Source organism: Mustelus asterias, chromosome 3, assembly GCF_964213995.1.
Source record: "Mustelus asterias chromosome 3, sMusAst1.hap1.1, whole genome shotgun sequence".
Classification (NCBI taxonomy): Eukaryota; Metazoa; Chordata; class Chondrichthyes; order Carcharhiniformes; family Triakidae; genus Mustelus; species Mustelus asterias.
The window spans coordinates 71,946,446-71,971,879 of NC_135803.1; the positions used below are offsets into that span (position 1 = coordinate 71,946,446).

The 25,434-nt window shown below is 43.9% G+C and overlaps 1 protein-coding gene across 1 annotated transcript in view; it reads left to right on the forward strand.

Annotated features, from left to right (window-relative positions):
* The window catches only part of LOC144484387 (erythroferrone-like), a 124,244-nt gene that overhangs the window by 41,985 nt on the left and 56,825 nt on the right, over window positions 1-25,434 (forward strand). Inside the window, exons 2-6 of the mRNA XM_078202911.1 lie at window positions 2,072-2,182; window positions 6,562-6,664; window positions 12,646-12,848; window positions 16,751-16,859; window positions 22,508-22,598. Coding sequence (XP_078059037.1) covers window positions 2,072-2,182; window positions 6,562-6,664; window positions 12,646-12,848; window positions 16,751-16,859; window positions 22,508-22,598 — 617 coding nt within the window. The remainder of the gene's footprint in view (window positions 1-2,071; window positions 2,183-6,561; window positions 6,665-12,645; window positions 12,849-16,750; window positions 16,860-22,507; window positions 22,599-25,434) is intronic.

Sequence of the window (25,434 nt, forward strand, 5' to 3'; positions counted from 1 at the left end):
ACCTACCAGAGTGCTGTATGGTCCAGTATGGAGGGAGCTTTACTCTGCATTCAACATATCATAGAATCATAGAAACCCTACAGTGTAGAAAGAGGCCATTTGGCCCATCGAGTCTGCACTGACCGCAATCCCACCCAGACCCCACCCCTATATCCCTACATATTTACCCATTAATCCCTCTAACCTACGTATCGCAGGACTCTAAGGGGCAATTTTTAGCATGGCCAATCAACCTAACCCGCACATCTTTGGACTGTGGGAGGAAACCAGAGCACCCGGAGGAAATGTCAGAGGTAATAGCGGATGCATTAGTATTTATCAAAGTTCGTTGGATTCTGGGGTAGTGCCGGCGGATTGGAAAACGGCTAATGTTACGCCGCTGTTTAAAAAAGGAAATAGACAAAAAGCGGGTAACTATAGGCCGGTTAGCTTAACGTCTGTAGTTGGGAAAATGCTGGAATTCATCATTAAAGAAGAAATAGCAGGCCATCTGGATAAGAATGGTTCGATTAAGCAGACGCAGCATGGATTCATGAGGGGAAAGTCGTGCTTGACGAACTTGTTGGATTTTTATGAAGATGTGACTAGTGCAGTTGACGGAGGGGAACCGGTGGATGCGGTGTTTTTGGATTTCCAAAAGGCGTTTGATAAGGTGCCTCACAAAAGGTTGCTGAAGAAGATTGGGTCACACAGAGTTGGGGCTAGGGTGTTATCATGGATTGGGGATTGGGTATCCGACAGGAAGCAGAGAGTCGGAATAAATGGGTGCTTTTCTGGTTGGCAGGTGGTAACTAGTGGCGTGCCGCAGGGATCGGTACTGGGGCCTCAACTATTTACCATTTATATAGACGACGTGGAGGAGGGGACTGAGTGTAGGGTAACAAAGTTTGCAGATGACACAAAGATAAGTGGAAAAGTGAATCGTGTGGAGGGCGTAGAAGGTCTGCAGAGAGATTTGGACAGGCTGAGTGAGTGGGCAAGGATCTGGCAGATGGAGTATAACGTTAACAAATGCGAGGTTATTCACTTTGGAAGAAATAATAGCAAATTGGATTATTATCTAAATGGAAAGAAATTACAACATGCTGCTGTGCAGAGGGACCTGGGGGTCCTTGTGCATGAGACACAAAAACCCAGTCTGCAGGTGCAACAGGTGATCAAGAAGGCAAATGGGATGTTGGCCTATATCGCAAGGGGGATAGAATATAAAAGCAGAGATGTCTTGCTGCATCTGTACAGGGCATTGGTGAGGCTGCAGCTGGAATACTGTGTGCAGTATTGGTCCCCTTATTTGCGGAAGGATATATTGGCCTTGGAGGGAGTGCAGAGAAGGTTCACCAGGTTGATACCAGAGATGAGGGGTGTTGACTATGAGGAGAGACTGAGCAGATTGGATTTGTATTCGTTGGAATTTAGAAGGCTGAGGGGGGATCTTATAGAGACCTATAAGATAATGAAGGGGCTGGATAGGGTAGAGATGGAGAGATTCTTTCCACTTAGAAAGGAAACTAGAACTAGAGGGCACAGCCTCAAAATAAAGGGGGGTCAGTTTAGGACAGAGTTGAGGAGGAACTTCTTCTCTCAGAGGGTGGTGAATCTCTGGAATTCTCTGCCCACTGAAGTGGTGGAGGCTACCTCGTTGAATATGTTTAAATCACGGATAGATGGATTCCTGATCGGTAAGGGAATTAGGGATTATAGGGATCAGGCGGATAAGTGGAACTGATCCACTTCAAATTAGCCTTGATCTTATTGAATGGCGAGGCAGGCTCGAGGAGCTAGATGGCCTACTCCTGCTCCTATTTCTTATGTTCTTATGAAACCCACTGAGCCTAATCACACTGCAATGTGTGTGGTTAACATAGTTCCAGTTCCAGTTTGCAGAATTAATATATTAAAGAAATAAAACTGAACTTCTACTGGGAACATTGCCCAATGTTACCTGAATTAGTTCATTCGCAGCTCATTTAATGCTTTTGCAGTCCATGCCAAATGATGACTGTGTTCCATAACTCAGTCCCTTTTTCAGGATTTGGATTCCAAGCCTTATTTATCACCTTTTCTCTGGCAGCTACCAGATACGCCTGTGGACCCACACGATAGCTGGCTTCTGTTTGTAGAACACTCCGAGAAGGGGGTCAATGACAGGAGGAGGAACAAAGGAAGAGGACGGAAATCACAGGTAATTATAATGTGGCGATGAATGAGGTGCTGATTTAACATCGTGCCAGGTACAGTTAGCATATCGAAGTTAGTGTGTGAATAGCTTGCTTGAAATTCATAAAACGTGCGGTTCTGTTGACAGTTTAGCATGAACATGGAACATGAATAAAAGAAGGATTGGGCGTCATCATCAAAGTGGGTGGGTTGGCTGATGTGTGAGAGAAGGAGGCCTCCCTGTTTGTCAAAGTAGTCTTATTCCTTCAGGAGGATAATGTCACAGCAGAACATGTGAGTGGATGCTATTGATTCAAACATGCCTAACATGTTCAACGGGGAAATCCAACATATTAGGCAGCACCAGATTCAACCAACCAGAATAACTTGCACCCCAAGATCTGTGTATCTACATCCACGGAGTTTGGGTATCAGCACTCCTGGCCCTATGTATCCAAACCCTGAATGTGCATATCTTCATTCCTGGATTTGTGTATTTACAAGCATACGAATTGGTGAATTAGATGCTGGTGTAGGCCACTCAGCCCCTCGGGCATGCTCCGCCATTCAATTAGATCATACCTGATCTGATTTTAACCTCAACTCACATTCATGCCTATCCCCATAACCTTTCACTTCCTTGCTTATTGATAATATATTTAGCTCTGCATTTAAGATATTCAAAGATTCTATTCCGCGACCTTTTGAGGAAGGGATTTCCAAAGACTCGCGACCCTCTGAGAGAAAAACAATTCTCCTCATCTCTTAGATGGGCGACCACTTATTTTTAAACAGTGACGACTAGTTCTAGGTTCTCCCACAAGAGGAAATATCCTCTCCATATCCACCCTGTCAAGACCCCTCAGGATCTTATATGTTTCAATCAAGTTGCTTCTTACTATTCTAAACTCCAGTGGATGCAAGCCTAGCCTGTCCAACCTTTCCTCATAAGACAACTCCCATATTCCAGGTATTAGTCTAGCAAACCTTCTCTGAACTACTTCCAACACATTTACATCCCTCCTTAAATATGGAGATCAATACTGTAAAAAAGCTCCAGGGCAGGAATGTTCCATCGTTCACGCCCCGCCGCTGCTGCAAGCGAGGATGTAGAATTTGGCGCTCAACCAAATCTCCGTTCACTGCAGCGGGACCAGAGAATCCACTGGCAAGAACGGCTGGAAAATTCCAACCCAGATGTGATCTCAGCATTGCTGTGTACAACTGAAGCATAACCTCTCTACTTTTGTATTCAATTCACCTCGCAATGAACAATAACATAATATTAGTTTTCCTAATTGCTGTACCTACATACTAACCTTTTATGATTCATGCACTCGGACACCCTGATCCCTCTGCACCTCAGAGATCTGCAATCTCTCCGAATTTATTATTCTTCCTACCTAAATGGAACATTTCACATTTTCCCACATTTTGTGCCATTTGGCAGACTTTTGCCCACTCCCTTGAACTATCAATACTCCTTTATCGCCTCCTTATGCCCTCTTGACAACTTACTTTCCTACCTACAATTTAGTCTTTTAAAAAGCATTTAGATAGTTACATGGATAAGATGGGTATAGAGGGATATGGGCCAAATGCGGGCAATTGGGATTAGCTTAGGGGTTTAAAAAAAAGGTGGCATGGACAAGTTGGGCCGAAGGGCCTGTTTCCATGCTGTAAACCTCTATGACTCTACCCTTGTATCATCATAAAATTAACAACCATACTTTCAGTCCATTTACCCAAGTGATTTATATAAATTGTAAAACATTGAGGCCTCAGCACTGATTGCTGTGGCACATCACTCATTACATCTTATAAACCAGAAAATGACCCATTTGTACCAACTCTATTTTTCCTCTTAGCCAGCCAATTTTCTAGCCATGCCAATATGTTAGCCCTATACCATGAGCTTTCATTTTCCCCAGGGACCTTTGAAGAGCACATATTTCTCAGAGAGCTGAGGGTGGAGGAGTTTACAGGGATAGGGAAAGATGAAGCCATGGAGGGATTTGAAAACAGAGATGAGAATTTTATAATTAGGACAGCGCTCGAGTGGGAGCCTTAGAGGGTTAATGAGTACAGAGGTGATGGAGAAGGAGACTTTGTGCATGTTAAGATAAAGGCAGCAGAATTTTGGCATGGCTCATCCTACAGCTTAGGATGCAGTTTCCTGGGTAAGGAATTCAATAGTCCCTCAGGGTACCAAGTGGGATCAAGTGATTGGACTTTCAAACAAATGTCGAAACAAGTGCCCTAACCCTCTCTAAACTTGGTTTCTCCAGCTTTGACCTTTGGTGTATTTCCCTTCATGCTATCAGTAAAGACAGAGCCCTCAGCTTAACAAATGTCTTCTGAAAATATAGAATTATTTTATATATTTATCTATATATCTGATAACCTGCACTGAAAAAGTGTTTTTAACATGAAAGTAATGCCTCAAGGTGCTTCACAAATGGAAAGTCAGCATCAAACCATGGGATAAAAATTAAGGAAGGTTCCTGAAATTCTGATAAGGAAGATGGAGCTTAAGATGACTTTTAAAAATGGTGCATGAAGTGGAAAGACAGTTTAGGGGTTGAGCGTCAGTGGAGCCAGAGCAGCTAAGGACTCTGCACTTAATGATGGCATGTGATAATGGCCAGGTAATCTGTTTCAGTGATGCCGGTTAATGTGAATTAATCCAGTAATTTGCATCAATTGCAACAACCAGATCAGCTATGAAGATGATTGAGAGCTGGTGATATATTCCTGGAAGGAAGTATTGAAAGAAACATAGCAGAGGGCGAATGAAAATACTCTGTACCCATTCATGAACGTAACTAGTAATTACAATGCTCCCAGTCAGTTCTTCAATATTATTCAAAATAATCCTTCAGCATATTATTTTCCAATAATTTACAGAAACCCGTAGAACTGGGCTTCATCCTAACCGAGGCCCTGAGGTTCTTTGGGGCTTCAGTTGTTTCACACTCTAAGTTTTGTGCAAAGTCAGTGACAACCCAAGAGAAACATGACTAATTTCAGCCATCTGAGGTTTCTGGTAGTCTCGCATCAAAGTCTCAGAAGAGCATTAACTGCAGCCCTGAAGAAACTCTGGGTCAAAATAGGTCCTCCCTGACATCATGATGGTAGATAAAGGGGAACCAGTAGATGTACTACATTCGGATATCCAAAGGTATTCGAAAAGGCAGCACACAAATAAATAATGCTCATGGTTCTGGTGATAATATGGATAAAAGATTGGTTAGTGGGCAGAAAGAGAGTTAGGAATAAACAGGGCTTTTTCAAGCTGTTATGTTGTAACTAGGGGAATGCACAAGGATTAGTACTAAGATTCAATTATTTACAATCTATACTAATGGCCAGAGAAAGAGAGAAATACATCCAGGTTTGCTGATGAATTTAAGCTGTGAGGAGGAAACAAAGAGCTGCAAAGAGATTTCGGCAGATTAAGTGAGTGAGAAACAAGGTGGCATATTGCATATAATGTGGGATAGTATGAGGTTATCCACTTTTGTACCAAAAATAGACAAGCAGAATATGTTTCAAGAGGCGTGAAACTTCTAAATGATCATGTCTGGAGAGACTTGGGTGACAAGCAACTCAGAATGCTAGAAATTTGGAGAGCAAATAGCATGTTAGGCTTTATTGCAAGGGATTGCAGTGCAAAAATAAGAAAGGCTTACTTCAGTTGTATAGAGTTTTGGTGAGGCCGCACCTGGAGCACTGTGTGCAGTTTTGGTCTCCATATTTAAGAAATGATATACTCGCCTTGAAGGCAGTACAGTGAAGGCTCCCAAAGAATGGTTCCTGAGATAAGAGTGTTGTTCTGTGCTGTGAGGCTGAGTAAATTCTCTATTCTCTCTGGAGTTAAGAAGAATGAGAGGTGATCACATTGAAATACACAAGATTTTGAAGGGGTTTGGCAGGGTGGACACAGAGATTGTTTCCCCTGGCTGGAGAATCTAAAACACAGGAGTGCAGCCTCAGGATAAGGGGCTGATCATTTAGGACTGAAATGAGGAAGATTTTCTTCATTCTTTGCCGCGGAGGTCTCTGAAAGCTCCTGATTGAGCATATTCAAGGCTGAGATAGACAGAGTTTTAGTCTCTCAGGAAATCAAGGGATACGTGGAGTGGGCTAAAAATGAGGTTAAGGCAGACGTTCAGACATGATCTTATTGAAAGGCAGAGCAGACTCTCAGGGCTGTATGGCCTACCTCTGCTCTTATTTCTTATGTTTCTATGTTCGCGCATCTGTGCCATTAGTTTGAGAATTGCATTGTTCCTGAAAGCTGATATAATCCAGAGGATGGTGCATTAAAAGGTCAGTGATTCAATATAAATCTGTAGTGTTGCTTCAAACTGAGTAAGTGCCCTTTCCCTTTGTACTTTTCAGCATGGTCTTCCAGGGCTTCCAGGCCCCCCGGGACCCCCAGGACCCCCCGGGGCTATTGTCACACAGGAAGTGCTACTGAAAGAGTTCAAAGAAATGCTTAAAGGTAAAGCCATGTGATGCTTTAATAATTCAAATTGTAATTGAAATAAATACTCATATTTAACACAAATGGGATTGTTTCCTGATTCTAATTCCTCGCCATCGCAAAGAGTGAGAATCATCACCTCCATAACATTGCCCATCTCTTCCCCTGCCTCAGCCCACCTCCTCCTAATACCCTCATCCATGCCTTTGTCACATCCAGACTCAACGGGCCCGATTCTCCCCCAAAAATTCTAAGTGTTGAATTGGCGGGAAAATGGTATAAATTACGATTGTTTTTTCAGTGGGAGTTCAGACTCGAATCTCCCACACTCTGTGCAATGCAGGGGTCACAATCGGGAAATCATTAAAAGCTCGGGGGGGCGGGGCCCATCCATGCCAGAGGCTGACAGTTCCGGACCTCTGCAGTGGCCCCGAACTGTCAGACTGCAGTTTGCTGGACAGCTCGATCGCTGGCCAACCTGGGACCCTCGCAGTGTGGCCCCTCTAGCCCCCATCCCCCACGGCCTGATCACAGCCCTTTCGTGGCCCACGCATGCATTCCCGGGCCAGCCCCGCCCCCTCAGATCACCGCAATCTCCAGCAGCCCCACCCCCCTCCCAGCCATGACGATCCCCCCCCACTCGCAGAACCACCCCCCCCCCAACCACCTCCAGGAAGCAGACCCCCCCCCCCCCCCCCATGGGAGGCAACCGCACCCCCAGGAGGAAGACCACCCTCCCCTCTCAGCTTGCCCCGATCACTGGCCTCCCTCCAGCCCGAACTGATCCTATCTGCAAAGTGGCAGTGGGACCCCCACCCCCACCGATCACCCCCTAGGCCCCATGGGCATGGGCACTTTGGCCCTCGTGCAGTGCCGGGGTACAGGCTGGCACTGCCAGGGTGCCCATGCCCAGGGGGACCAACCCCCCGCCGCCCAACCCCCTGAGGGGCTCTGATTTCCCCCCTTCACTCCTACTAGTTCCCTGAATGTGGGGAGCTATTCTAAACCCCGCCAGAGTGAAATATTCCTAGCGGGGTGGGAGATGCTATCGGGCCTGGAGAATTCAATTCAGGCCTGATAATGATATTTAAAATAGATTAAAAATAGATTTAAATCATTTACCTTGTCTTCCTGCCAGTTTCCAGCGTGGTCCCAACTGCGCCTGCTCTCCAGCTGTGGGAGACGCGCATGCGTTGGGAACGCAAAATGGCCGAAACGCGCATCTCCCAACCCGACTGCCAAAAAACATGCACATTGGGATGGGAGAATCGGGCCCAACAACTCCAATGCTCTCTAACATTCTATCAACTTAGGCTCATCCGAAACTCTGCTGCCCATATCCTAACCGTCCCATTCACTCACTAGACTATGGAGCTACTTTGACTCCCCATCCAGCAAAGCCTCACTTTAAAAATTCTTATCCATGTTTTGAAATTCTTCATTGTTTTCCTCAATCTGATATCCTCCACACATCTGTAACCTCCTCCTGTACTACAACTCTCTAAAATGACTGTGGTTCTCCATTTGGTGCCTCTGGTGCCCAAGTTTCATCGCTCCAGTATTGGTAGCTGTGCCTTCTGCTGCCTAAGGCCCTAAACTCCAGAATTCTCCATGACTCCAGCTCTCCTTCCTTAGAATCTACTTTTTGACCATGTTTCTGGTCATCTCCTTAGGTGTCTCAGTGACAAATTTTGTTTGATTTCTCTCCTGTGAAGCAGCTTGGAATGTTTTACTGCACCAAAGGTGCTATATAAATGGAAGTCGCTCTTGTACTAGACAGTGGGAGAGTTAATAAATGAATATAAATATAACAAACACAGGGAGATGATAATGGCCAGAATACTCCAATGTTTGACCCGCCACCACTGCCAGCGAGAACGGAGAATTTGGCACGCAGCCAAATCTCCACTCACAGCAGCGGGACTGGAGAATCCCAGCCACGGACAAAGTCGGAGAATTCTGGCCAATATCTAAAATAAATGGTACTTCAATGGACCCTGAGGGAGACAATATTTAAAATAAAGAAACTGCAATAGACCCTGAGGAGAGGCATTAATATTAATGGGACTGTAACAGAAACTGCAAATGAAACTGTAATAGACCCTGAGTGACAGAATGTTTAAAGGATATGAGGGTGACACGCAGGTTGAAAGAGATAGCTAAAGTTAGCAGGACTGCAGGGGAAATTGAAGCACAGATTAAAATTAATAGGACTGCAATAGAGACTGAATGAAATTATATCAAACATAAATGAAGCTATATTAAAGATTGATGATAATGAAAATAGGATTATCCCCAACTGTGGCCTATGTCTTATAAAGATTAATTAGCACCTTCTTAATGTTTTAAAACAATATCAATGCATATAAAACCCAAAGCCTATTTGCATTTTCACTGTATAATTAAAAATACATATTTATACTCTTAGCTAAATCGGCGGGACCTGAAGAGGTATATCCCAAGACGTTGTGGGAGGCTAGGGAGGAAATTGTGGGTCCCCTAGCCGAGATATTTGTATCATCGATAGTCACGGGTGAGGTGCCTGAAGATTGGAGAGTGGCAAATGTTGTGCCTTTGTTTAAAAAGGGTTGGAGTGAAAAGCCTGGGAACTACAGGCCAGTGAGCCTCACATCTGTGGTGGGTAAATTGCTGGAAGGTATTTTGAGAGACAGGATCTACAGGCATTTGGAGATGCAAGGACTGATTAGGGACAGTCAGCATGGCTTTGTGAATGGAAAATCATGTCTCACAAATTTAATTGAGTTTTTTGAAGGGGTAACCAAGAAGGTAGATGAGGGCAGTGCAGTTGATGTTGTCTACATGGACTTTAGCAAGGCCTTTGACAAGGTACCGCATGGTAGGCTGTTGCACAAAGTTAAATCTCATGGGATCCAGGGCGAGGTATCTAAATGGATACAAAATTGGCTTCTTGACAGAAGCCAGAGGGTGGTTGTGGAGAGTTGTTTTTCAAACTGGAGGCCTGTGACCAGCGGTGTGCCTCAGGGATCAGTGCTGGGCCCACTGTTATTTGTCATTTATATTAATAATTTGGATGGGAATACAGGGGGCATGGTTAGTAAGTTTGCAGATGATACCAAGATTGGTGGCATAGTGGACAGTGAGGAAGGTTATCTCCAATTGCAGCGGGATCTTGATCAATTGGGCCAGTGGGCTGATGAATGGCAGATGGAGTTTAATTTAGACAAATGTGAGGTGATGCATTTTGGTAGATTGAACCAGGGCAGGACTTACTCAGTTAATGGTAGGGCATTGGGGAGAGTTACAGAACAAAGAGATCTAGGGGTACATGTTCATAGCTCCTTGAAAGTGGAGTCACAGGTGGACAGAGTGGCGAAGAAGGCATTCGGCATGCTTGGTTTCATTGGTCAGAACATTGAATACAGGAGTTGGGATGTCTTGTTAAAGTTGTACAAGACATTGGTAAGGCCACACTTGGAATACAGTGTGCAGTTCTGGTCACCCTATTATAGAAAGGATATTATTAAACTAGAAAGAGTGCAGAAAAGATTTACTAGGATGCTACCGGGACTTGATGGTTTGAGTTATAAGGAGAGGCTGAATAGACTGGGACTTTTTTCTCTGGAGCGTAGGAGGCTGAGGGGTGACCTTATAGAGGTCTGTAAAATAATGAGGGGCATAGACAAGGTAGATAGTTAATATCTTTTCCCAAAGGTAGGGGAATCTAAAACTATAGGGCATAGGTTTAAGGTGAGAGGGGAGAGATACAAAAGTGTCCAGAGGGGCAATTTTTTCACACAGAGGTTGGTGAGTGTCTGGAACAAGCTGCCAGAGGAGTAGTAGAGGCGGGTACAATTTTATCTTTTAAAAAGACTTTAGATAGTTACATGGGTACGATGCGTATAGAGGGATATGGGCCAAATGCGGGCAATTGGGATTAGTTTAGGGGTTTTAAAAAGAAAGGGCTGGCATGGACAAGTTGGGCTGAAGGGCCTGTTTCCATGATGTAAACCTCTATGACTCTATGACTCTATGATCAATGTATTTGCATCTCCTAAGTCATTGAATTGCAGAAAGTTTAGAGCACAAAAAGAGACGACTAAGCCCATCGTGTCTGCACGGCCAAAAAACACACTATTCAGGCTAACCCCACTGGGCAGCACTGCTGTCTCACAGCACCAGGGACTCGGGTTCAATTCCCAGCTTGGTTCACTGTGCGGAGTCTGCATGTTCTCCCAGTGTCTGTGGGGGTTTCCTCCGGGTGCACTAGTTTCCTCCCACAGTCCGAAAGACGTGCTAGTTGGTTGCATTGGCCATGCTAAATTCTCCCTCAGTTAACCCGAACAAGTGCCGGAGTGCGGCGACTAGGAGATTTTCAGAGTAACTTCACTGCGGTGTGAATGTGAGCCGATTTGCGACACTAATAAATGAATTTTTTTTTTTTAAAACAGCATTTGTTCTGTAGTCCTGTAGGTAATGGCACTTGCAATGCACAACCAGGCACCTTTTAAATGAGGATTCCTGATTTTACTACCCTTTCAGGCAGTGAGTTCTACACCCCTACCCCCTCTGGGTGAAAACATTTTTTCTTCTACCAATCACTCTAATTCTATGCATCCCTCCCCCCACCCCTCCCACATCACTGATGTCCCGGTTAAGGTAACTGGACCCTTCGCGTCCATTCTATCCAGGCCCCCACAATTCAATACATCATCAAGTCTCACCTCGCCTCCTCTGTTCCAAAGAGAACAACCCCAGCCTTTCTAATCTTTTCTCACAGCTGCATTTTTCCAATCTGGCAAGATCCTCGTAAATCTCCTCTATACCCTCTTGAGTGAAATTACATCCTTTCTGTAATGAGGTGACCTGAACTACCACACATCACTCAAGTTATGGCCTAACTAATGATTTATACAATTCCAGCATAACCTCCCTGCTCTTACATTCTAGGCCTCGGCTCATGTGCTCTCTTAGCCACCTTATCGACCTTCCCTGCTTCCTTCAGGAATCACTTTGGTCACTTCAAGGTCCTCCACTTTCTCTACACCCCTCAGTATCCTCCCATTTATTATGTATTCCTTTGCCTTCATTAACCTCCCCAAATGCATCACCTCCAGATTGAATTCCATTTGTCACTTTCCTGCCCACTTGACCAGTCCATAGATATCTCCCAGCAGTCTACAGCTATTCTCCTTTCAGTTTGCCTGTCTGACTTTCTGAGAGTTTGCAGCATTTTCTGCCTTTGTTTCACATTTATCTGTGTTAAACTGTATCTGGCGACACCACAAGCAAGTCAACTTCTGTCATCTCTTACTCAAGACTTGACATCCTCCAGTTTGGCATCATCAGCACATTTTAATATTAGTCTCTCAATGCCCATGGCCTATGTGCATATATGGAGCAGTTCCATTAATTTTTAACAATTCACTCATGAGATATTGATGTCGCTGGCTAGGCCAGCATTTATTACCCATCCCTAATTGCTGCAGACCATGTGGTGTAGGTAAATCCACAGTGCTGTTAGGAGGGAGTTCCAGGATTTTGACCCAGAGACAGTGAAGAAAAGGCAATTTATTTCCAAGTCAGGATGGTGAGTGACTTGGAGAACCTCTGGATGGTTAATAGTTATGATAATGAAATAGTGGTGTGTATCATGAAGTAACAGTGAGATCAGAAATCATGTGCAAGAGATTAAGTAGCATGTTGAAACAGTCTGTAGAAGAGACAAAAGTACTTACCTAGAAACCTGTCTTATATTATAGTGTAAATAAAAGTGTTCTTGAAGAAAGCTGTCAGAGTTAGCTCTGAGTCACTCATAAGTAAGGGAAACCTCCCCAATACAGGTCAGACCACAAGTTACCCAAAGAGAGAGTCAAATACTGTTTAATGTGGAAATCAAACCACAAACCAGGGTGCATAATAGCTCAACTTAAATGTCACAGGAAAACCCCCAACATGAATGAACAGACTAGATAAATGATTCTCCTATATTCAACTTTTGGTTGACTTTCTTTCTGCAGAAGTGGTTGAAGAAAGAAATAGGATCACGTTGCAAGAAAAATGCCAGGAATGCACAGGAATTCAGGGCAGTCTTGCCTTTCCCCCACTATTACCCAGGGAGATGGGTCCATATCATAGGCTGGAGGCAGCCTTCCATTGCAAGCTGAAGGACGACCTTGTGATGAACAGAAGGAGTATAAGGGAGCTGCAGAACTTTCATATTGTGAGTGGCTTTTGAACGTACATGACCTACATGACTAGCATGACTGTACTTTCCAACACTAATGTTAGTGAGCAATAAGAATATATATATGCATAAATATAAATAATGTCTTGCATTAATAGAATAATTCAAAGATTAATAGAATAGTCCAAAGATGTGTAGGTTAAGTGGATTGGCCAAGCTAAATTGTCCCTTAGTGTCCCAAGATGAGTAGGTTAGATGGATTAGCCATGGTATAAATGTGGGGTTACAGGGATAGGGCGGGGAGAGACTCTGGGTAAGATACTCTGTCAGAGAATCGGTGCAGACTCGATGGGCTAAATAGCCTCATCAGCACTGTAGGCATTCTGTGAATTGATGAAGGGAAAACTGGATGGTTCCATATTCCTTTAATCCAACATTATGGTGTTGGGGCAGGAGTTACATCCACTTACCTCACCCCAGCAGCATCCAGACCCATTATTCTGGATCAGGGTCAGCAAACATAGAGGTCTGGCACCCATTTCACAATTGGAACCTGGTTCCGTGGGTCCCTGTTACCTTTGCTGAGTTGCAGCAGATCCTCCTACAAACATCGAAAGAGCTGGGAGGCCGCTTAAATTGGATGAAGACTTCCAGAGAAAAATATAGCCAAGGTTACTGAGACTGAGGCCTGCAATGGTATTGAGGTAGAGGAAAAAGAGATCAACCCCTTCGTTATTCCCAAGAGGACTCAAACTCTGGAATTACGGGTGCAATTTCCAAATATTTGAGAAGGGCACAAAACTGGGGATTGCAGTCAATACTGGGGAAGATTGACAAAACGCAAGATGTTAGCCAACCTGTAGAATGAATATCAACATGGATAAGTGTAATGTAGTATTGTGATAGGAAGAATAAGGAGACATCATACCTCATGGACAATAAGAGCTTAAATAAGGTAACGATGCAAAAGTATCTAAAATTACAGATTCATTAATTATTTAAAATAGCCACATAGGTGAACAAAACCACAAAAAGCAAACAATGCCCTTGGGTCCATTTCTCAACGAATAGAATTCAAAAACAGGAAAGTAGGTTGGAGTGTAATCAAGTTCTGTGAAGTGTTGTGAAAAGCGTTATAAGATTCGATATAAAAAGGATACAGAAACATTGGAGAAAGTGCAAACAAGTTTTTCAATTTTGATACCAGACTAAGAGGACGTAACTGTCAGAAAGTGCTGAACAGGCTAAGACTTCTTTCTCTTGAAAAGAGAAGGCTGAGAGGTGACCTGATAGACATTTTTAAAATTATGAAGGGTGCAACAGCTTAGACATAACAATATATTTCTGCTTGTGGGGGAAAATTAAACTCAGGACAATAAGTATAAAGTTGTTACTCATAAATCCAATCGGGAATTAAGGAGAAATGTATTTGCTCAGAGAGTATTTAGAATGTGGAGCGGCACAGTGGTTAGCATTGCTGCCTCACAGTGCTAGGGACCCAGGTTCAATTCCGGCCTCGGGTCACTGTCTGTGTCGAGTTTGCATATTCTCCCTGTGGGTGCTCTGCTTTTCTCCCACAGTCCAATGATGTGTGAGTTAGGTCGATTGGCTATGCTAAACTGACCCTAGTGTCAGGGGGATTAGCAGGGTAAATGTGTGGGGTTATGGGAATAGGGTCTGGGTGGGATTGTGGTTGGTACAGACTTGATGGGCCAAATGGCCTTCTTCTGTACTGTAGGGATTCTATGACAGCTTGCTATCTTATGAAATAGTTAAAGGAATTAATGTAGATGTATTTAAGGGGAAACTAGGTAAATGAAGGAGAAAGGAATAGAAAGTGACATTGATGAAGTTAGGTGAAGGGCAGAAGGAGGCTCTCTGGAGCATAAATAGAGGCATGGCTGAATGGCTAGTTTCTGTGCTGTGTCACGGACAGAATGGACATGATCTCTTACTGCCCATGATCAGCATGTTTTATATGGAAAGAGGTGTGTCCTTTCTTACCCTTGGAGTTGGTATCCTAATTAGGTAATTCAGCAGTTGGCTTTTGTGAGTTTAAAGAAAAAGGTAATTTATTCTCATCCACTTAACCCTAATTAAATGCACTGTCACAAACACTCAATCTCAAACACACACTCACACACATAAAGATTGGTTGGATACAGATAAAGGTTACAGTTATTATAGTCTCTGATTTGCAATTTCCTGTCTCCCATGTGGCAGGCCTCGGGTCTTTTGAAAGGATTTGATGCCTTGAAATTGAAGTGAGGGTTTTAAAAAGTGAAGGGAGTCACAGCAGGTTGTGAAGTTTCTTGTAGTCGAATAGCTAAGAGGTAGGTTCTCAGGTGGACTTTGAAGCTGGAACAGATTAAATACTTTGGCTGCTTGATGTCTTGCAGTTGGTTTCTGAGTCTGGTTCACAGACCAGCTGGACTGATGGCTCTGATTTGATTTATGATTGTCACATGTATTAGGATACAGTGAAAAGCATTGTTTCTTGTGCACCGTACAGCCAAAGCATACCATTCATAGAGAAGGAAAGGAGATAGTGAAGAATGTAGTGTTATAGTCATAGCTAGGGTGTAGAGAAAGATCAACTTAATGTGAAGTAGGTCCATTCAAAAGTCTGACAGCAGCAGGGAAGAAGCTGTTCTTGAGCCGGTTGATACGTGCCCTCAGACTTTTGATCTTTTTTCCGATGGAAGAAGGTGGAAGAGAGAATGACTGGAGTGCGTGGAGTCCTTAATTATGCCGACTGCTTTTCTGAGGCAGCGAGAGTTGTAAACAGTGTCAATGGGTGGGAGGCTGGTTTGAGTGATGTACTGGGCTTCATTCACAATCCTTTGTAGTTTCTTGCGGTCTTGGGCAGAGCAGGAGCCATACCAAGCTGTGATACAACCAGAAAGAATGCTTTCTATGGTGCATCTGATGGCTTCAGTAGTTCTCTGGTTGTTCTTATCTGATCTTTTAACAGACCAAGAGAACATAGCTGTCTACCCATGTGACTTTTCACAATTCAAAGTCTTTTCCATATAAGATGTGGTGTTCATGTTGATTTCACCTCCTGTGTTGTTGGTGAACAGCTTTGTGGTTTGAGACAGTCAGTGTCTTTGTTTTAGAATGACCCATTCAAGATAGATTCACACTCATTTGATTGGGTTCAGGGAAGGTCATCGACTCACATCAGCCTGGACTATTCTCTTTGTTCACTCTTGTGACAGGGGAGTGGTTCTAATCCACAAAAAAAGTCAAGTGACCCTCTTCCAGGCTATATATCCAGTTTTGTAAATAAAAAAATAAGTTGAAGTTCAGAATATGACATGTTGTCATGTTAGGCATGACAGCTGTAAATTCTATGCAATAATTCAGTCCTCTTCTTCTCACCATCAAGTTTGAGGATTTCCTGCCCATAACCCTCGAATTAGCAGCAGATGGTATCAGGGGTATGTAAGAGAGTGAAGGGTCCCCATTTCCTCATTGACACGTGGCAGATGGCCAACTGTAGTCCTGGTACGATAAAGTTGAAGGTGAGCACGGCAGTAGACCTCGCTCCCTGATCCTCCATTCTGTTTCCGCTGTTTGACCTCCACTTCTGGGACAAGACCTTCATCTCAATTCAACCCAGGTTGACGGAACAAAGGTCCTGTTCTAATTGCTGTAAGAATGCAAAGTGAAGGCATCCTAGTTATATTAGATCTACAATTTCTGTTAGTGATATTAACAAAAGCTTAACGTATCAGCGTAACACTCCACAGATGAACAGTGGTGTGAACCCATTGATGCAAAGTGGTTTAATGCCTTTGTTGAAGTTGCATGTAATTAGAGGGGAATGTGGACAATGTACCTGGGATATTAATCCTCAAGGTTGGAATTATTGATGAAGAAGCATTGAAAATGAGTCCCAGTCTGAGTTATTGAATAAGTTTGTTTCTTTTCAGCCTGAGAAAGATGGTGTGTTCCTGCGAGGAGTCGGTCTGAATCTGACCAGTGGCCAATATGTCGCCCCAGTGGCAGGATTCTACCAGTTCTCTGCCAACCTCCATATCGGTAAGATCAGAAAAGCAATTGGTTGCGTGGGAATAAAGAAACAGCTGGGTGTCTGTCTGGAAGGACTGAGTGAATTTATTCAAGAAATGCTGCTTTAGTGCTGCCATTTATTGAAACCTTACACAGCTCTGATAAGAACAGTCAAAAATGTCTCCATTTTTATCAGACTGTGATAGATAAGAGTTTATTTTCCCTTTGAAATTTCTCATCTGCTCAAACAAATATAGAGCTGGTTTGTTGCCATAATAAAATGGGTGTTTCTTTTTACCCGTGTTTTATCATAGTGCAGAATTGACATTTGTGTTTGAGATTGCCAATGGAAAGGCAAATCGCCCTACAAAGCAATGGCACAGCATCAATAAAATGATATAGGGGTAAACAATAGGAACCTGTGTGCGCTAGGGAAAAACAGAAAAATAGAAACTGCTTTCCTGGTGGTAATTCCTCATTTTGATGTTTGATGCTGAAACTCACCCTGAGCTTGGTATGTTTGTGGTGATATCTTTCGCTCTGTCTCTCTAGGTTTGATGTTTTTAATGATGTATCTTTCTCCATCTCTTGGAATGGTGAATGTTTGATGTCTCTAACTTGTTCTCACAGCTTGAGGTATTAAACACTCCAACACTCCTTGGTTTGCAGTGGGTTTGCTGCAATAAACACTTGACATGATGTGTTTGATTCTCTAATTCTTTCAGTTCAGTTTTTTGTCTGACTTGACTTGCTGACTGATGCTGTGACAATTTCTCAGTTCAGAACTTTGGTCTTTTGGCTAAGATCAAGCATCGGATCAAGCCCAAGATGGGGTGAAATGCTTATCTTGTCAACTTGGATCTTGTTTGTCTCTCTTGTGGGGACCATGAATTCGATTCAATTGGACTTTGAATTTGGTTTTTGGAGCAAGAAAGGAATGGATTTGCGTCCACCCGGTCCACTCTGAATATTGGCTTTGTAACTTTCAAAATGGAGTGAAAACATTTTTTTTTAGTTCTCAGTTCAGAACCTTTTTTTGATGCTTGATGTATTTGATGTTTTACTTCTTCCAACAGGGGCCATCTCTTCTCATTCTAATAGGAAAGTGACTCACTGTATATTTTACAATATACATTACAGGGGCGGCACGGTAGCACAGTGGTTAGCACTGCTGCTTCACAGCTCCAGAGACCTGGGTTAGATTCCCGGCTTGGGTCACTGTCTGTGTGGAGATTGCACATTCTCCTCGTGTCTGCGTGGGTTTCCTCTGGGTGCTCCGGTTTCCTCCCACACTCCAAAGATGTGCAGGTTAGGTTAGTTGGCCATGCTAAATTGCCCCTTAGTGTCCTGGGATGCGTAGGTTAGAGGGATTAGCGGGTAAATATGTGGGGATATGGGGATAGGGCCTGGGTGGGATTGTGGTCGGTGCAGACTCGATGGGCTGAATGGCCTCTTTCTGCACTGTAGCGATTCTATGATTTCTACATTGCTTTACAGAGAGAGTACCTTTAACTGATTGGAGAATATGTTCTCAGTTGTTTAATGTACGTGTCAAATTTGAGTTATTCCTTCATCCTGGCAAGATTTTACCTTTGTTGCCCAAGAAAGGAAGTTTCTCCACTCATTTTCAGTCACACTAGAAAATGGTTAGTAAAATCTTGAACCGTCCAGGTATATGTTATTGGAAGATATGTGACTATTGATGGAAAATTCACCAACCAGTTTCTTTTCTCATAGAATCATAAAGCAAAGGAGGTCATTGGCCCATCATTCCCAGGAAAAGCTTTAATCCCCTGCACTTTCCTCATAGCAATCCTACAAAGTTTCCTTTTCAAATATATATCAAATTCCCTTCTGCATTTGATTACTGATTTCATTGCCCTTTCAGGCAATCCAGATCACAACTCACTGCATAAAAATATTTTCCTCATCTTTAATCTGTATCTTTTATCAGTTATCCTAAATCTGTTTCCTCTGGTTAGTAGAAGTCCGTAAGAGTTTTAACAACACCAGGTTAAAGTCCAACAGGTTTATTTGGTAGCAAATGCCATTAGCTTTCGGAGCGCTGCTCCTTCGTCAGATGGAGTGGATAGAAGTCCTGCCAGTTTCTCCATACGTACTCTCTGAAAATCCATCTGAATTTTGGACACCTCTGTTAAATCCCTCCCAACCTCCTCTGTTCTAAGGAGACCAATCCCAAATTCTCCAGAGTTACCACCATGGCAGATGGTGCAATTTAAATTCAATAGAACTCTGGAATTAAAAGTCTAATGATGACCGAGAAACCATTGTCAATTATCGATGGTAAAAACCCATCTGGTTCACTAATGTCCCTTTAAGGAAGGAAATCTGTCATCCTTACCTGGTCTGGTCTACATGCGACTTCAGTCCCATAGTAATGTGGTTGACTCATAAAATGCCATCTGAAATGGCCTAGCAAGCCACTCAGCTCAAGGGCAATTAGGGATGGACAATAAATGCTGGCCAGCCAGTGACGCCCATGTCTCTTGAACAAATAAAAAAATATATAAACAGAAAAGGCTTGATATCCCGATCAGGCAGCATTTGTGGAACACAACAGAGTTAAGATTCCAGGTTTCTTACCTTAGAATATGAGGACATTAAAAAAAAGGCATTAAAAATTGCAATTAAAGGTTTTAACAAAGTCATTTTTACCACGAGATTATCATCTACAGCTAGCCAAAGTCAGACAAAACCAAGGGAAAATGATATCAAATCAGAAACTGCTGGAAACACTCGGCAGGTCAGGCAGCATCTTTGGAGATTAACAGAGTTAAAGCTTCAGGTCAGTGACCCTTCAACAGAGCTGAGGAAAGTTAGAAATGTAATAGAGCCAGTAGGAAGGGGGGGGGGGGGGGGGGGGGGGCAGGAAGAACAAAAGGGGAGATCTGTGATAGGGTGGTGGGCAGGAGAGATTAAATGAAAAAAGGTTTAATAGTAAAAAGGTCGAAGAGAGCAGCATGTGTATAGGAACGAAACAAAAGATGTGCTGAGGTGAGGTGTGAACGGCTGTGTAGCACCTGTCTGAAAGCAGCATGAAGGGATAAAGAAAGTTCTGAGACAAGATCGAACCAGCAATAAAAAAACACATAGAAGATGGAAGCAGATGATCTAAAATTGTTGAATGCGATGTTGGCCGGGGTTCTCCCAGCCCACTGCACTGCTCGAGTAGCCGGGAGACGATTGGGCTGATTGCACAGAAAAAAAGGGCCTGGGAGACTTGCGATTGGCCAAATACCAGTCGCGAGTGCTGCTGGAGTCCCCCTGCAGTGGGGTTCGGACTAGCCATGGTGGAACGGGGTGGGGGGGGCGGGGGAGATCTGGGCTGGCCATGGGGTGGGGGGGAGGGGAGGGAGATTGGGACTGGCCATGGTGGGGGGAGGAAGATCGGGGCGGGCCATTAGGGGGGGGGGGCGCAAGATCGGGGCGGGCCATGGGGTGGGGGGGGGGGTGGGAGCTTGGGGCTGGCCATGGGGGGGGGGGGGGTGAGTTCGGGGCAGGCCATGGGGGGGAGGGAGATCGGGGCTGGCCATGGGGCAGAGATCGGCACTGCCCATGGGGGACACTGGCAACGGGCAATTGGGGCTGGCCCGGGGGGGGCATGGGGGGGTGCTTGCATAGACTGACGATCGAGGGGGGTCAGGTAGGCCAGCGATCATGGGTGGGAGGGGGGACCTGCCAAAGAAATCGGGAGGCCAGCAATCAGGAGGCTGGCGATGGAGGGGCCAATGCACATTCGCTGATCTCTCCACTGACAGATTGGCGCATGCGCAGTGGCCCACTCAGCACTCGGCTGCCGGCCTCTCGGGCACAGAGTGCCAGAGATTCGTTCAGCTAAGTATGCCCAAAAAACAGGCAGGAAAATCTCACAGTTTCCCATCCATTGGGCACTTGGTTCTTTTTTTGGGAGAATCCCGGTTGTTGAGTCCAGAAGACTGTAGCGTGCCGAGTTGAAAGATAAGGTGCTGATCCTTAAGCTTGCCTTGAGCTTATTTGGAATAATGTAGCAGGCAGAGGACAGAGTGGTCAGAGTGTGAGAAATGTGGAGAATTGAAATGACAAGTGACAGGAATGCTTACAGACTGAAGAAACGTAGCAAAAGCAGTCACCCAGCCGATGTTTAATCTGCCCAGTGTAAAGAAGACAATATTGTGAGCAGTGAGTACAGTAAACTAAATTGTAAGAAGTACAACTAAATCACTGCTTCATTTGAAAGGAGCATTTTGGGCCTTAGATGGTGAGAAAGGAAGAGGGAAGAGGGCAGGTTTCGCACGTCCTGTGCGCATAGAAAGGAGCTGTAAGAAAGGGAGGGAGTGTTGGGGGTGATTGAGGAATAGACCAGGGAGTCACAGAGAAAATGGTCCCTTTGGATTGCTGAGAGGGGAGGGCAGGGACAGATATGCTTGGTGTTTGCACCACACGGGAGGTGTGGAAATGGTAGGGGATAATCCTCCATTGTGAATGGTGCCTGTCATTACAGTGCAGAGTTTCGAGGGTTTCATGGAAAGCAAGCTGTAGCAGTTCCTCCAAACTCCCATGTGTATCCAGGGAGCAGAACTATCCTTTCAAATCATAACTTGAGTTGTGAGTAAGAGTGCTTCCTTCAGGTAGTGAATTGGGATCTTGACCTGATTATGGTGCAAACTAGAGCAGCCCTGAAATCACCTGCAGGTCTTAACAACTGCCTTTAGCGGAGAAGCAGCCTCGATATCCCGTCATCATCCATATTCGTCACTTCCCCCTACACATAACGGCAAAGGAAAGGGGAAAACCTGACTGAGAACAGCGGCTGGGTTTCCAGTTAGACACTGCCAAGTCTTCACAAGACTACAGTTCAAATGAAATAGTCTATCACCAACATTTTCATATTTGTTGTTTGCAACTCAGCTAAGAGAGGGAATGTGGTTGTTAGTGTTAATGTCACTGGACTACAGAGGCTCAGGCTAATTCTGACATCCCATAGGGGCTGGTGGAATTTAAATTCAATTAATAAATTTGGGATTAAAAAGAAACCTAGTCCCCAGTCTAATGATGACCGCAAAATCATTATCATAAAACCCTATCTGGTGTCCTTTAGGGAAGAAAATTTGCCATCCTTACCTGGTCAGGTCAAATGTGACTCCAGCTCCACAACAATGTGGTTGGCTCTTAAACTGTCCTCTGAAATGACTGTGCGAGACACTCAGTTGTATCAAACTGCTACAAAGTCTAAAAGGAATGAAACAACACTAACTACCCGCATCGGCCTAGTAACCCCGAAATTACACTGGCAAACCCATCCCCACAAAGTCCTCCTTACCAACATCTGGAGGTTTGTGCCAAAACTGCGAGAGCTGTCGCACAGACTAGTCAAGCATAGTCATACTGATGGAATTGTACCTTACAATGTCCAAAACACCATCACCAACATCCTTGGGTTTGTCCTGTCCCACCAGAGGTGGTAGCACAGTGGTATATAGTCAGGAGGGAGTTACCCTGGGTGTTTGGAGTATCACCATGGTACTGCTCCATCAGCAGTGCAAGAGGTTACAAGGGTCACTTCATTCCCGTACAGATCCGACATTGCTGCTGTGGGTGGCACTGTACTGGAAATCCTTGATCAGAGTTGAAAATCTTCATGCTTTCCTTGATAGCAATGTGTTTCCTCTTTTCTTCAGAACACAGAGAGCACCAGAGAAGAAGGCACAGCAGACCTCACGATAACATCCGAATCCTCATCTGCATTGAATCTCTCTGTCAGCACAATGCGTAAGTGATGATAATCCACTGTTGCCATGGAACCATTAAACACAATCCTGTAGCAGAACAATAAGCAAGTCCAACCAGATCTAGATCTCAGATTCTGAATTTTGAATTTACCAGCAAAACTGTGAGGTGAATTAACAAGTCTGATTAGGAAAGGTTCGCATTGTCAGGGGCAGGGACAGGAATTGAGGGATATGGGGAGAGGGGTAAATGGGTAGATCCCAGGAAAAATGGATGGTCCTGTTAGCCTTATTCTTCTTTTCTGTTCCTATAAAATCTTAGCTTGTGTTCCGTTCTGATGCTGTCCACTTTTCAGTTTTGGACTTAATAGTTGGGGGTAAAGTTGATCTGGAATCTATCAATCTCAAGTTTTGAGGTATTGAATCGATCTAGACTCAGTAGCATATTGTGCAAGAAGTCCAGCTGTTCACTATTCTTTTATGTGAAGAAGTGCTTTCTGGCCATCCTTGAACAGTTTAACGCTGCCCCTTATTACCCCTTGTTCTGGATTGTCCCATCAAACAAAATTGTTTTTACTACCTACCCAATCAAATCCTTTAATCATTTTAATCACTCAATTAAATCACCCTTAATCTTCGATAATCAACCGTCTATAAGCCTAGTCAATACAACCTGAGCTCACAATTTAATCTTTTTAACCCAGTATCATTCTGGTAAATCTGTGCTCCACCCTCTCTGCAATATGGTGCCCAGAATTCAATGCAATACTCCTGATGCAGTCTAACCATTGCTCCAAACACTGTAGCATAACTTCTCTTCCTTTTAATTCTAGCTTCCTGAGATGAAGATCCACATTCCATTAGTTTTCTTTATTGTTTGTACCTATTCTCTAATTTTAATGGTTCTTGTCTATGCACCTCCCAACAATTCATAACTTTTAGCCATTAATATCTATCTATTAAGAAAATATTCAACTTTCTTGGGTCCAAAGTGGATTATCTCACACTTCCCCATAGAGTCATAGAATCCCTACAGTGCAGAAGGAGGCCTTCGGCCCATCAAGGCTGCACCGATCACAATCCCACTCAGGCCCTTTGCCCATGACCCCACTTATTTACCCTACTTACCTCCTGACACTAAGGGGCAATTTAGCATGGCCAAATCAACCTAACCTACACATCTTTGCACTGTGGGAGAAAACTGGAGCACCCAGAGGAAACCCATGCAGACATAGGGAGAATGTGCAAACTCCACACAGACGGTCACCCAAGCCAGGATGACTTGGGCACCTGGCGCTGTGAGACAGCAGTGCTAACCACTGTGCCAGCCTGCCGCCCCCTATTTGTCACAGTTTATCCACTCTCTTAATCTGTCGGTGTCTCTTTGCAACGTTCTGCTCCATCAGAATGTGCCACTAAACAGAGTCATGAGCAAATTGAGATATATGGCTTTCTATTTCTTCACCTAACTTAGTGATACATGTAGTGAAAAGCTAAAGATCTGGTACATGTTCCTAGCAGACACCACTGCCAGTTGGACTCTACTCTGCCTCTTACCTTCAAACCGATTTCCTACCTGTATCGAAATGTTGGACCCAATTTTAACCCGTTCAAAATTCACTTGCGCAGACTTAAATTTGAGCTTAGTCGTTGTTTTCAATTCCATGTGCTTTCATTTATGCTCACAGTCTCTTGTGTGGAATCTTACTGAGTGCCTTCTGAAAATTCATATAAATATTATCTGCAGACACTTCTTTATCTACCGTATTCGTGATGTCCCTGAAAAATTCAACTAGGTTGGCACTGTGGTGAGAATTATAGTTTGTATCTTACTCACAGAGTACCTACCCTGGGAACATTTGATGGGACTTTGGTTTTTATGCTTTTCATGGAGTATGGGTGTTGCAACAGGGCCAGCATTTGTTGCCCATGCCCTTGAACTCAGTGGTTCACGACAACGTTTCAGAGATATTGCTGTGAGTTTAGAATCATAATGGGCTAGACCAGCCTGGGCCTCTGGATTACTCGTCCAGTAGCATCACAACTACACCGCCCTTTCCCCATATTCAGTATCCGAGATGTAGCTGAGATTGTTTGCTATAATACTATAGCTTAACTCCATATTCAACCTGTCTTGCACATTATTTTGAATCCAATTGATACTGCAATTGAAATGGCAGTGTTTGTAGGGGCAGTAAGGTGTATACTTGCCCTGTTTTTAATCTGTTTTGTACCTGATTTGGGAGTCATTAATGCTTACAGTGGGCAACCTGAAATAGAAAGAGTTTCATTATCCTGACTCTCCTTACCCTGACAATATTTACAGAAATAGTTCTATTCTGTTCTGTATGACAGCTTCCCTGAACCTGGGCAGGAAGAGCAGCCCACATTCCCTGTGTTTGTGCATAAATGATCTGAATGAGATCTATTTACAGGATCTGCAGTTACTGTGGACAGATTATAATCTCTGTATCTTCCTCTCAACCCTTTCACTGTCTGCAACAAAAATTCAAACAAAGCTCATTCCTGTCTGAGTGTAAAAACAGACTCTCTTTCACTGGCAGTGATTGGCCTTCCAGTCTTTTGCTGCTCTTATCCCTGATGCACATCACTGATGTTGTTCTGTCCAGACAAGCAGCAACTAGAAGGGAAAGAATGAGTCGTGAAACAGACTCTTGTCTTGTGTTAAGCAAAGCATATTTCTTTATATATACAGCACACCCCTGACACCCAGGTTGTGGGTGACAAGTCAATCCCATCTTGGACTGCTTGCGTCTCACTATGTTTCTATAGTTCTTAGGGCTACGGGGATCAAGAGATATGGGGGGAAAGGGGGATCCGGATATTGAATTTGATGATCAGCCATGATCAAAATGAAT